This window comes from Microtus pennsylvanicus, chromosome 8, assembly GCF_037038515.1.
Source record: "Microtus pennsylvanicus isolate mMicPen1 chromosome 8, mMicPen1.hap1, whole genome shotgun sequence".
Lineage (NCBI taxonomy): Eukaryota > Metazoa > Chordata > Mammalia > Rodentia > Cricetidae > Microtus > Microtus pennsylvanicus.
Window position 1 is genome coordinate 59,315,107 of NC_134586.1, and position 13,494 is coordinate 59,328,600.

The window sequence follows — 13,494 nt, forward strand, 5'->3', positions numbered from 1 at the left end:
ATGGCCAAAGAAATACTAAAGAATATGGAGGCCCTACATGCCTAGGCGACTCCGGAGAGACCTGATGGTGGCAGCGGGGAAACAACAGAGTTCGGGGAAGATTCATAACTCTTTCTGGCAGTGAAAGGTATGGCTGTCACTCACTTTAGTGTATGAATGTGCAGTGAAAGGGCCTTGAGCCAATGGCAGACTACTTTTGAAGCAGCCCGCCTCCTAGGGATCCACCCAACTTACCCTCATGCCTTGGTCGAGTTACATGGCTATCAATGACAGCCACAGCAGATACTTTGTAAGCAAAGAACTTAAAAATAAAAACTAGCCTGTTCTCCTAGTCCAGGACTTGGCCTCAGAGTGTACAAGGCTTCTGTTCATCATAAGGCATTCTCTTGTAATTCCCTCAGACTGGATTATGCCTCCTTTTGTTTTCAAAACTTCTAGAAATGACTCCATCTGGCTCCATTTTGAGTAAGTTAACACAAATTTCAGTAGAACTTGTACACCCTGGGGAATTATCCTCGCCATCCCCTGAATTATCCCAGAAGTCAAAGTGTGGCATTCTTGAGGATGACTGACCCCCAAAATGCTATCTGACTGACAGTGAGGTCATCAGAGTGCTCTCTAGAGAAGCAAAATCTAAGATTAGAAAAAAAATTGTTATTACTGTGTGTGCACACATAAGCATGTGCCTTAGTTCTCAAGTAGAGGTCACAGGACAGTTTGCACAAGTCAATCCTCTCCTTCTACCCCATGGGCTCCATCTCCGGTCATTAGGCTTGGCACAGGCACTTTTACCCAAAGAGTCATCTGGTTGGCCCCAAATCTGAAATTTAAATTTCAGGCTGGATACTCTTTAGTGTAGTATGTCTACACTGTAACAGAAATAATGGTGACAGGAAACATCAGTGACAAATTCTTGCCGCAGTTCTGAAGTAACGGCTCAGGTGTCTCATACACGCAGACTGAAAAGCACCCTGATGCGATGCGCGGCATCAGTGAAATTTGGTGACTCAGAACCACACACAGGAACCACAGTCTCAGTAGACTGTAGTTCCCACAACCTTTAGTGTTCGTCATGAGCTTGAGCATCTGCTTATCCCTTATGCTAGGCAGCAGCAGGAAAGCCCACAACTGGATGCCAGGCAGAATAAAAGAAAGCATTTCTCACTGGGCATAAATATATTCTTGCCATCCTAGTGTTTAATTCAATTAGCATGGGTGGATGAAACACTAAATTAGAGGAGGGCAGCTGCAAATCAGTGCCATTCTGTCACCTAGGTATGGCCCTGGCTAATGTGTGTTTGCAGGTTTCTCGTTCTTGACCATAAGGTTCTTCATTCTCTAAGATGGTCATAGCTCATCAAACCTAGGGACATCTCACAGGTGTCCACTGTCCCTTCCTCAGGACATCTTGCACAGCTGCCCATACTTTTCTAGTCCCTGGTATTTCAGCCACTAAAGAATGTGCTCAAGTCCTTGTTATATTTCTGCAGGAATATAACAGCTACCTTAAGCTATTTATACATCTAAACATCATGCACTCGTTTGAACAGATAAAAGCTTTATTCCTCTGTATGTTTACATAAGAAATTTGTTTACAGACTTATTTATACAATACTCGCAAAGCAGTGTTCGTTTTTCACATTTTACTACACAAGATAGCTTCATTACATCACTCTGCTCTAAGTAAGAACCCATCCAGGTGACAACGGCGTGTACAACAAGGCAGAAGAGAATACCCACCAACGTGAATTCAGGACACTGCATCAAAGTGAGAGCCAAGGAAGGACTTCCCTCCTAGCAACTGTCACCCTTTGGGAACTCTGCATGAGTTAGCATTACCCAGCAGCCTCCAGGCCTTCTCCCTCCCACTTAGTGAAAGGAAACCCAGGGGAAACTACATAGGATATCTTGTTACAGACTGAAATAAAGGCCATCAGGGATTCATTCAGTTCACAAAAGCCAAGCACATCCAACTTGGGGAACATTATCATTGTGGAAAGGAGAGGTCTAATTCTGCACTGGTAAAATTAGTCTCTAGAGAGGGACAGAAATTAGTTTGCAGTATCTGAAGTGTTTCACTAAACACCCACTCTAAACGTTCGGTCAGGCAGCCTCTGATTTACTTAACTCAGTCTTCTGGGTGATGCTGCCATTCACACCCCCAGACTCCATGACAGTGACAACAGACCAGGAAGGTTAAAGACTCTTGATGCCTTGATGCCAGAGGAACCTTGTTACAGATTTTAGCTCAGCCTAGGGTGTCTACAGCATTTATTTGTTCCCTGAGCATGGGTTCCCTATATCCATCACAAAGGTCTCCTCATTCCCAGGGCACTGCTGAAGTCAGAACTAATCCTGACCTGAGGGAAGAATATGCTGGTTTGAATCAAAACACTTATACCGAAAATGAGAACTGCAAACCACAAAATATCACATCTTATGAAAAACAGGTTCCCTTTTGGTTTGTTTTCTTCCAGTTATTAGAACTCCAATTTGATCAGGAGGAGTCACGTACAACGTGAAATGCCAATAAGCACAGTGACAACCTCTTTCAGAGGAGTTTCAAAAACCTGTATCTTTAAATTTCCTAAAGACCAGGGAACTGAAAACCTTCCCTTACTCAGTGTTGGTGAAATCTCTCTCAGTTATGAAGTCTTCTCTAGGAACTGCCTATGGAGTTTCAATCTGATAAGAGTGATCTTGTGTTTGGAATACTCAGTGTTCCTCTGAGGCAGAGGTGTCAGAGAGAAAACATAAGAAAGAATATACTTGTGGATGCTGTGAGTGAGGGTACTAAGAAACAGCTATATTCTTTCTACCTTATCTGGCGATGTTATGTCTAAGGACAAGAGCTTAAAAACAACTCAGATGATACTGGCCTGCCTTGCTAGGATTAGCATTCACTTCCCAAGCAAAATATGTTTCCAAGAGGGAACAATCAAACACACAAAACATTTCTGATCTGTCTACTTCAGGAATCACTGTAACAATTATAATACTACTTAGAAGTGACTGCTTAAACCTCATCTCCTCTGAGGATCATATTTTTAGAAACTTTAGGAATTAAATTTGGTTATCTTGGGGGAGGGATACCAATTTGTGATACTTTCTGGTACAGTAATTACTTCCACTCAGCACAGAGAATAAAAAATATGCACATTGTATTTGCCTATATTTTAAACACAGATTAAAATAATAGAAATCTCCGGATTCTGTTTTACTCTAATAGGTAAGATTGTGTGTGCTTAATATTACAGAAGAAAAATCTATCTCCAAACTTTCAATGATGTGGGCTTTTATCCGGTAACAGCAAGTAGCAACAAGATTAAAAACTGCTCATTCTAATCCTCTGTGAGTAAATGCTGGAGAAAGCTGTAGCAAGAGCACAGAAGTTACCTGAAGGACATCCGGATTATATGACCCTTCATAGTCCTTCTAAATACAACACCATAACAATGCCATGCTTCTACTGACTCAGACATTACCTATCCAAAACCATCCTGGGTAAAAATCCAATACCACTTCTGAGGGGTAAAATGCTTGTTCAAGGTCATAAGCCAGGGTCTGGACCACCCTGCCTTCATCAGTCAGGTCCACAACAGTGAGATGAAGTAAATGGACTAGTGGCCAGTCTCTGAAGCCCCTCCTACAGCAGTCTCATTCTATGCACCTCCAGTTACCACACACCATGCTCTTCTTAAGCCACTCCCTCAGCTTAGGATGATGCAAAGGAAGGCTGTGCTGACCAAGTTACTAGAATGTATTTCTCAACAGGAAGCCTAAGCCTTACTCCTGAAGGATCAGCCTAGGTCTCCTGTCAATATCTCACCTAGACGTTACCATCTTCCTTGGAGAGAGTCTGTTGGTTTTCGTTAGTGTCTCCATTAAGCCTCACTGAGTCAAATGACTACACAATATATCTCAATATAATTACGGGTGACACATGAAAGAATGGTTTAGAGACTCTTAACCTAATTTCTAGACTGCACTCTTCATGACTGCAATTAAACTGAGAAAGTAGACATTTCATTATATTGCTAACGTTTTCATGAGAAAAAAATATAAAAACACAGACCTAAAACATTAGCCGTATTTAAAAATAAACATTTCCTTCATTAGTTTATACATTCTTTCTATGTCCAGCAAAGAGGACACAACCATTTCCTGTCCACCAAGGGGGTAACCAAGTCCTGCTTCCCTGCAGCCCACTGTGAAGAGCTCGTCGTGACATCTCCTCCATCCTCAGCTGCACACTGTGCCTCGCTCACCTGTGGAAACCACGTCTTCTAGCACAGGCCTTTCCTCAGCTCGTCTAGGTTCAGCTGGCACAGGAAGGATTTAAAGTCAGAAGGAAGACTGGGCGTCCACTCTTCCTGCTGTCACACTGCTGGAGACAACGGTGGCCCTCCAGAGGGCAGGCTTGCAGGCTCCTGTGTTGGGTCCCCACCACTTAAAGTGCAAATGTGAGCGAGAAACAAAGCAGTCGTAGAGAACAAGCAGAGAGAGCTGGGGTTATCTGTACAAATCAGCCCTGGAGGATGGCATCGAGGAAGGGGTTCTCTGTGACCACTCCTCTTCCACAGGGGAAGTTTACAAAAGCTCTCAACATAAGGAAATGAAACACACCTTGATGAGTAAGCCCACAGGGGTAACAGGGGAGCATGTTGTGCGAGTGCAGGGGTCTTTATTTAAATCTATGAACAACAGTCTAAGGTTAGTGAAGAGCTACTCTTTGTTTGGTTTTTGAACTCTACGAAGCCAAGGAAAGCCAACTGCACATATTCCATCAGCGTCAGCCTTCTAGTTAAACACCAGAGGAGGCGAGTGGCCACAGTCAAACTGTGCCCAGCACACTCATCTCTGATTATCTGAAAATAAAAAACATGCTTGTTCTACAGAGACAAAGGCCTGCTGAGAGCTTAGAGCAAGACATACACTCTACGTAAAACAGTTCCATGTGTTACACTATAGGACTGCTGTGTTGTATACAAGCAAAAGAGATCAAAACCCTGTACAGACACCTGATATCAGACTTGAAATGCCAAGTGGAAACAGAACTAGTCAGCATCTTCATTTATACACAATTTACAATATTTGATTCAAAATAAAAAAATCACAAGAAAAATACATCTGTTTTTGCTACAATTCCTTCCCTTCCCCATCCACCCCCCCCTCCCCCATGAAAAGTCTTCTAGTAAAAGGTATCATGTTCCCACCACTGTCTTGTTTTGGTCTAATTCTGAGATCCTAGCTTGGGCCAGGTAACATGGAAAGATGGCAATGCTTAGTATTTCTATCACATACACATTTATTCAAGGATCTCAAGCACTTGCAGTCATGCCTCCAGATTTGAGAAATCACGATTCAACGGAAGTCAGATAGCTAGACAACTAGACATCTGGGAAGATTGCATGAGTGTAAGATCACTTGGCTCAGTCGACTACCAAAAATGGTCAAAGTTGGCTGGCTAGAGCTGAGCTCAATTTCTCTTCACAAACACAGCTTATGAGTTTTGTCTCCAGACTACTGCCTGGGGGTAAGACCAGCCATAGCTGTCATGTCCTCATGATACTGCATCAGGATAAAAAGCAAGAATGGACACATTCATCAGCATCTGAGAGACGGGCTATAGGACTGACATGGGGCCATTCCTAGCGAGAATAAGACAAGGTGTCCGTTACAGGCTCAGTGACAGTCAAGCTTCTGAGTGGATTCCAGCAGAGGTGAAGCTCAGGGCAGCTAGCACTTGAGTTACAATAATGCTATTGAAGATGGGGAATGAGAAAACACAGCAAACTAACAAGAGGAGCCGGCCAAGGAACGAATCTGGAGGATCAAAGATTTTTCTTTCCTTATCATTTCTATAGGAGAAGGCAAGGGGTAGGAGAAGGGGCTTAAGGGCCCCTAATTTGCAGATTTTTTTAAAAAAATCATTTTTCTCATAACTCCGTAATGAAAATGTGTATTACGGCATGAAGGTTACAGAACTGCGTCTGCTATTGGCTCACGGCTACAGGTCTATGAGCTGATCCACCAGCAGCAGAGACCTGGCTAGGTTGGGAAGACTGGACTCAGAGCTCCCACTGCTGTTTCTAGAGTGCCCACCTGGAAGTGGAAAGATAGGATTCAGTACAAAACACAGAGGGTTAGGGTTAGATGTGCAGAGCAAGCAAAGGAGAAAAAGAAAAACCAAGAAATCCAGAGAAGCAACATTTCACATTTAAAAGTCTTACATAACTACTGGCTAGCCGCCACCTCCCACCAGAAGTTCATTCCAGGCACACCATAGTAGAGGCAGAACACTTCAGAGATGCCACTGGTGCCAAACCAACCCATTTGCCTAAGAAGTTCTGGCTGTCCACTAACCTCCCAACAGCAAGCCATATCCCTAAAAAGTACAGATCAATTCCTGCTTTGGGGAGAATTAGTTATTAGGATACTACAATAAGAACATGCTTTTAAAAATAACTATGTGATGTGTTTCAGCGTTTGTGCATGTTCAAATGATTCGCTCCACCAAAGAGGAAAAGAATGGTCCATAAAGTCTACTGATGCAGCAGACACCAAAATACCACTGGTAGCTTTCTGGAAAGAACATCTATTACAGTAGATTTTCTAACTATGATAAAAATGTTCAACAGTTCTGACATATACCTTGAGGCTTCTACCAATTAGAAAGCACTTTCTTTTTGGCTTGACATTTCATAAAAACTAAATCTTTTCTAAATAAACCCCAAGTCAACAAGGTTTTAAGCTACATACATCAGCATCTCCATCTGCCTCTCATCTTGATCCAGCCTACACTGACGGCTATCATCCAGTGTCCTTCACTAAATGGCAATGCTCCTATCTACCATCCAGGCTAGGGACAGTGTTTTGATGACAAATGATGTCAAGCTCTTCTTTTTTCTCCAGTCTCTTTCTTACCTTGTGTGTTTTTGGTTATCAGTACAGGAATAGGGTCAAACTCATCTTCTGCCACCTTTTCCGAGCCCTCAGCGACACCGAAACCTGAGATGATATTACTATCTTCTGCAGCTTAATACAGAATGCAAGCACACAAGCAGAAACAACAGAAGAAGAGATTAGCAAATGAGAGAACAGGAAGGAGGCACCATGCCTTCAGCCATGAACAATTACTGTTCTTAAAGATAAAAGCACTTATTTTTCTGAGTTGAAATAAAAGTAGAAAACTGGAAAATACAGGTATATAGAAGCAAAAATCTTTAGAACTCACAATGTCAAGATTCTATAAATGGTTAAAAAATGTACTATTAGAAGAAATCTCTACTCTGTAGAAGACCATACACAGTTGTGAAGTTAGCTCTGAAATGCCACTATCTTTATTGAGTCAATGCCACTATCTTTATTGAGTCAACAGAGGCCTGACTAACACCTGAAACACTAAAAGCCTGGGATAGGAGATGAGAAAAGAACAACCACACAGAGGCTGGGGCACAGTTTGGTGGTAGAGTGTGTGTGTTCTAGCAAGTGCAAGGTCCTGAGTTTGACCCATGACTCAAAACCAACAATGAAAGAGAAGTAACCAGTATGTACAAGGCAAGCAAAATGTCAAGACTCCCTGCTCTGTAAAAAAAAAAAAAAGACTTAAATAATTCAGAATACTGGGGTACAAAAGACGCCAGCCTAAGTTTCTTAGACTATCCCCCCCCCTCCATTTTTTTTTTGTGGTTGTTGTTCGTTTGTTTTGCTTGAGGCAGTTTCTCATTATGTAGCTCCAGTTGCCCTGGAACTCAGAGAAATCAGCCTCCCCTGCCTTCCCAGTGCTGGGGTTAAAGGCACATGCCACCACACCCAGCATGTTATCCATTCTAACTAAAGCTATGCTCCAGCAAATGCTAGCTAGCACTTATTTGACAGACAATGCTTCTCTGTGGTTACGCATTGCTACTAACACATTCCTGCCAGCCGTCAATGGCTATACAGGTAACTTCCTATGCCAGCTGTAAAACAGAACCAGCAATCTTCACTGCTACCCATGAGCTCATTGATTTTAGTCAGCTCTGGAGGATTCCTTCTTGAATTTCCTTTGCAAAGGGCTTAACCTGCTAATACTCCTCAAACACAGAAATAAGTTTGCCATGTGCAAGCGAGCTATCACCACAACATACCTCAGAGCCCAAACAAATCTACTCTACCTGCAAAATCTCAAACCAAACCAAGCCAAGACTAAGTGAAAATGACAGGTTAGAGCAAGAAACTCAGTAAACAATTATGACTCAAAGACAAAATAATATTCAAAACTTTCACAAGTTCAGTTTTTGAGGAATGATTTTTGATGGCTGTGTTTCTTTACATTTAAAAATCTTGACTCAGATTTGATGAAATGACTTTACTTTCCAAGGCCGATGAGTATCATATTAATAATCACAATCAATCAGTTGGCTCACTCATTTATGCGTTCCTTAAGGCATGGGGCTAGCAAAGCTGACATGGAATATCTGTATCCTAGTTGTTGTCAGAAAGTGAACCCTATCTCTATCTGTAGTTGCTAGGGCTTATTCACTACTCTGAGAAGAACTTTAGCAGTGGCTAAGGATACAAACCCATATTTTCCATAGAAGTGGACAGCTTTTGATAAGGGGAACTCCCCAAAATACATGTGAGCCCAAGAAAGACTTTACCTTTGTGAGTGGGAGCAGAGAGTGCTATGGGGGCGAACTCTTCCAGAAGGTCAGCAGTGGGGTTAGAAAGCAGAGAGCAGTCAAGCAGAGAGTCGTCCCCAGTGAGAGAGTCTGAGTCCAGTGACCAGCATCCCCGCAATGGCGGCATTAAACAGCACACAACAATATTGTGAGGTTCTATCTTGACTTTTAAATTATAGCATTAAAGGCCACATGTACAAGCCAAGGTGCAAAAAGAAAATCAAAAGAAACATGCTAAGCTTTCTGAACTTCTAACCACAAAAACATGCATCCTAGATTCTACTTGGTAGCAAACATAAATATAAGATTTTTTAGTTTAGAAGCCACTGATCAAACAAGTTTGTGATTCACATGTCAACACAACTTAACAACCCAGTTCTCAGCAAACATCATTTGGAAAAAGAACTTTGTAACTAGAATTTCACTTAACTATTCCCCACTCAAAATTACAACATAGTGAAGTGCTGAAATTGATCAGGAAGGAACCTTCCATGCCACTCCCACGTTCCCATTCAAAATGTCTTTTTTTTATTCTTTAAATTTAATTCTCCTTTGAAAATAGTGTATTCTTTTATCTAAAGAATTGAGGAAGGTAAAATTTAGAGATGAAGCATTTGAGCTGGGAGTGTTTCCTGAGAGAAAACATCCAAATGAGGGCCAATAAGAGGAACCACGGTGCCTTTGGGTGAAATTTTCCCCAAGCATTAACTTATTATCTCTCTAAGGCACACACTCAGAGAGTCTTATTAAGGTAATTAGGGCTCACTAAAACAAATGCAATCAGATTTATTTGTGGCTAAGGACTTGTACAAAGAATGAAATTTTCAAATAAGAGCGAAAGCAACGCTGGATCCAACCAAGGACAATTTCAATTCTGCCTAAAAGTGAAATGAAAATCACCTCTAGATGGCGAAGCCCTGCTCTGGAAAAAAAATCAACAGCAGGAGATGAGCGCCATGGATCCGCAGGCCTGTACTGTGTATGGTGAGACTGAAAACGTCTGCCTAACAGTTGGAAGGGTTAAGGCAACAGTGTATCTAAGCAGACCAGTATTAAAGAGGTAGAGGGAACCTGCCACCAGTGAAGAGAACCTTTTTTTACCCTTTCTGGTGTTAGGGATTGATTGATATGCAATATGCAGGCACTCTGTCACTGTGCTATATCCCCAGGCCTGCGGAAAGAATATTGAATAATAAAATTCTGTCATCAGAGCAAGCCCAGGAGTTACTCTTAAGAAAAACATGGCTCCAAAAAGTACTGTTTTCAGCACAAGAACACACTCAACATCCAGAAGTTAGGACTGTAAGAACAATTCATTGCATCCAGTGTGAAACCAACCAGAATGTCACAAGTGGGAAGACCTGCTCTGAGGTTACTGCATTGACCAGCTCTGTGACTGACCTGTGCGGTTTGAGGTCACAGACTCCGTCTGAGATGGGAGGCGCTGAGCAACAGGCGGCTCCAGTCCAGGTATGAGACTCTCAACAGCAGCATCGGCCTTTTCTTTTGTATCGGGGGCATTAACAGTGGAGACGAAAGGGCAAGAAAAAGAAGTCAGGTGCTGCTCAGGAAAACCTGTGAAGGCTTGCTTCCACAAGTCTCAGGCAAGCTGCAGAGCACAGCTTATCTCTGCCACTGTCTGCCACTGATGACTGAGCATGCGTGTTCAAGGCTAACAAACAGGGAGGTGCAGTGATCATCAGCTCCTACAAATAAGTGTGGGATACAAGCAACTTTCAAGCAGCAAATTCTCCCATGTCAGAAAAGAGTGTCTTCAAGACAGGCAATGGTGGCTAGCACCTGTAATCCAACAACCACAGAGGCTGAGACAAGAGGACTGCTGTGAGTCTGAGGCAAGACTGGCTACAAGGTGTAATGCCCTACTTCAAAAAGCCAACAACGAAGAAAACTTTATTCACAATTGGGCATTTTTTCCCTCTAATGGGCTAGCTTTGGGGTAAACATCCTCCCGTATAATGCACAACCCTCAAATGTGGCCCACCCTATCCGATGTTACAGAGAAGCGCTCTGCACGTTGTGATGTCTCACGGATGGAGACCACGGCATTCCTGAGCGCTGGCATTTCTTATCTAAAGTCTACTAATGGAACCTTCCAGGAGTCTAGACATTTTATATGTTTTGTTTATATAGCATAAAAAGTATAACAGAGTAAGCAGACCTAGCCATTAATTGCCCTGGTCTACTACGGGGCTGAAATGTGAGGTAGACTTCCTGGTACGGGTGTTAGTTACAAGCACTGACCTAAAGAAGAATCAGCTCAACTCTATTAAGTTCAGTGAAGCTCCCAGGGCCAATTAGAAACCAACTGTTTCACAAAGGTTTGGTTTTCCCATATTCTTCCTTATTCTTAAGAAATTTACTGGAGAAATCACAGGACATCAGTAAAGACCGGAGTTACAGGTTGTGCACATGGGAAGCAGAAAAAGATACTTCATTTGGACTAGCTGAACAGAATTAACAGCCTTGACTGCTGGCTTCCAACCATGTACAAGGGCTACTCAGGATACTTCTGCCCCCCGCCCCCCCACACACACCAGGCATGACTAAAGGAGCAGACGGGGATTTTACCAGTCACAGCATCAGAAGTGCTGCCGAAAGGATCTGTCATAGGCAAGAGGTCAGGGAGCAGAAGAGAAGTATCAGGAGATTTGAGTCCCTCGATTAATTTTTCTAGGTTGGGAAAGAGGTAAAGAAAAGGCAAAAATGCAATGAGATCACAAAGCAAGTGGATCATTTACTGTCCCATAAAAACACAGCTTAGGAATCCTCACTTTAGAGATCACCATGAAAACATAGATCATTAGTATATTATTAACAGCAAACTCTTCCAGGGCCAGCATGATGGTTCAGTGGGTAAAGGCGCTTGCTACCACACGTGAAAAACTGAGTTCGATTCCAGGAACCTACCCAATGAAGGACAGAACAGACTTCAACAGAGACCCTCTGACTTCTCCAGATGCACTCACATACATACAACACAAAATAAGTAAATAAATGAATAAATGTAATTTTAAAAACTGCCTCCGCCAAGGCTTTCCAAATGAGAAGGTTAAAAAGGCTACTTCCCCCAGGTGAAGTAAAACTCAAGGTTCACTAAAAGTGAGTCCCTTGGGTATGTTTATCCACTGTTTCCATTTGAAGCATAACTTATATAATAACCATCACCAATTTTAAATGTGTACAACGTGGTGAATGCTGAAAAATTTATCCATTTATGTAATCACCACTGAAGTAATGACTTTGACCATTTCCAACCCTTTCAGACACCTGTACCCCTTACAGTAAATACTTCCTTTTCACCACAGGCAATGGCAACAGCAGGCCTCTCCTTCCCTAGCTTTTTTAAATACAAGGTCTCATATAGCCCAGGCTGGCCTTGAACTTGTTATGTAGCCAACAATGACACCAAACTTCTAATCCTCCTATCTCTACTACCTCCTTTAGTGCTGAAATTATAGGCACTACATAGTGCTAAAACTGAACCCAGAACCTCGAACATGTGAGCTCTACCAAGTGAGCTAAATTCTAAGCTCCATAGTTTCCATTTTATTTTTTTCTGTTGTTTAGCGCTGTGGAATAAAATCCTTCTGTCTGCTGTGGATATATATTAGTCTCATTGGTTAATAAAGAACTGACTGGCCAGTAGGCAGACAGGAAGTACAGGTGGGACAACCAAACTGAGAATGTTGGGAGGAAAAAGGGCGGGGCCAGTGGAGTTGCTGAGAGACACAGAGGGAGTAAGACATGCTGGAAGACAGGTAAAGCCACCAGCCATGTGGCAATACATAGATTAATAGAAATGGGCTAATTTAAGTTGTAAGAGCTAGTTAGTAATAAGCCTGAGTATTTATAATAAATATAAGCCCCAGTGTGTTTATTTGAGAGTGACTGAGGGACAGGAAAACCCAGTTTAGCTGCATTTTTGTTGATTTGTTTTCTAAAGAAAGAGTCTCTGCTGGAAGCCATGTCAGAGGAGCAGCAGGTGGAAACTGACTTCAGGAGAATGGCTCACCAAAAGGCAAGGCACTGATGGGTGAATCTTGGATAAGCAAGGCCCCAAGGTCATTGGCCCCAGAATGTCTCTTGCTACTGTTGTGCCTTTACATGTTTGGCACTGCCATTGTTCTCTGGTACCTGGCATGGTGTGAATGGGTTTGGGAGGGATCCCCAGTGCCTTTAATATAGTATGATTATCTAATAGAAATAGCCCATTCTACTGGGTATTTTCACCTGTAGATTATTATGAAGATGATTTCTTCTTAACCTGTATTGTTTAAGTGAAGTAACAATTTTATACAATAATAATGTTAGTTGAAATACCATTTTGTTGAATAAAGAAATTTAATAAATATAGTAAGGAATTATGATAGAGGTTATTTTAGTGGAAAAATTAATATAGGTAAAGGTAGGATCTAATGTTGCTTCCCCTTCCCCCATAAAGCAGGGGCTGCAGAGGACAGAAAATAAGAACAAGAAAGGGTCACACAGGTAGGACTTACAGGTTTCTCTTAAGGAGCTATATAGACTGTGGCTTAGGTTAATGAAAAGAAAAACAATTGCGTTCCAGAAGTTAAGTTAGCTGAAGTTCTTAAAATCTTAGTGTGGAGAAATGTGTTCACGGGTTTCTGTGTGCATTATAGGAAAAAAAAAAGCTTTAAGTTATGAATTAAGTTAGATTAAGATGTTTTCATTAATGGTGTCAAGGCAGAAAATCTTGGAGAACAATTTAAAGTTTAAAAAGACACAAAGGTAAATGAGGGACTCACTGAAGTCAAGAAACAAGAACAAAGACAGCCCTGTTATTATT

At 42.0% G+C, this 13,494-nt stretch overlaps 1 protein-coding gene across 4 annotated transcripts in view; it reads right to left on the bottom strand.

Annotated features, from left to right (window-relative positions):
* Aak1 (AP2 associated kinase 1) overlaps positions 1 to 13,494 on the bottom strand; it is a 145,205-nt gene that overhangs the window by 4,020 nt on the left and 127,691 nt on the right. Inside the window, exons 18-22 of one of the 4 annotated variants that reach the window (XM_075983587.1) lie at positions 11,256 to 11,357; positions 10,068 to 10,169; positions 8,646 to 8,756; positions 6,928 to 7,038; positions 1,538 to 6,105 (exon numbers count right to left, since the gene is read on the bottom strand). The exons of 1 other annotated variant lie outside the window; for it this stretch is intronic. In XM_075983587.1, the coding sequence (XP_075839702.1) occupies positions 6,011 to 6,105; positions 6,928 to 7,038; positions 8,646 to 8,756; positions 10,068 to 10,169; positions 11,256 to 11,357 (521 nt within the window). In that variant the 3' untranslated portion in view covers positions 1,538 to 6,010. Of the gene's footprint in view, positions 1 to 1,537; positions 6,106 to 6,927; positions 7,039 to 8,645; positions 8,757 to 10,067; positions 10,170 to 11,255; positions 11,358 to 13,494 lie in introns of those variants that run through there. 2 more of the 4 variants (XM_075983584.1, XM_075983585.1) reach the window with 2 other exon arrangements.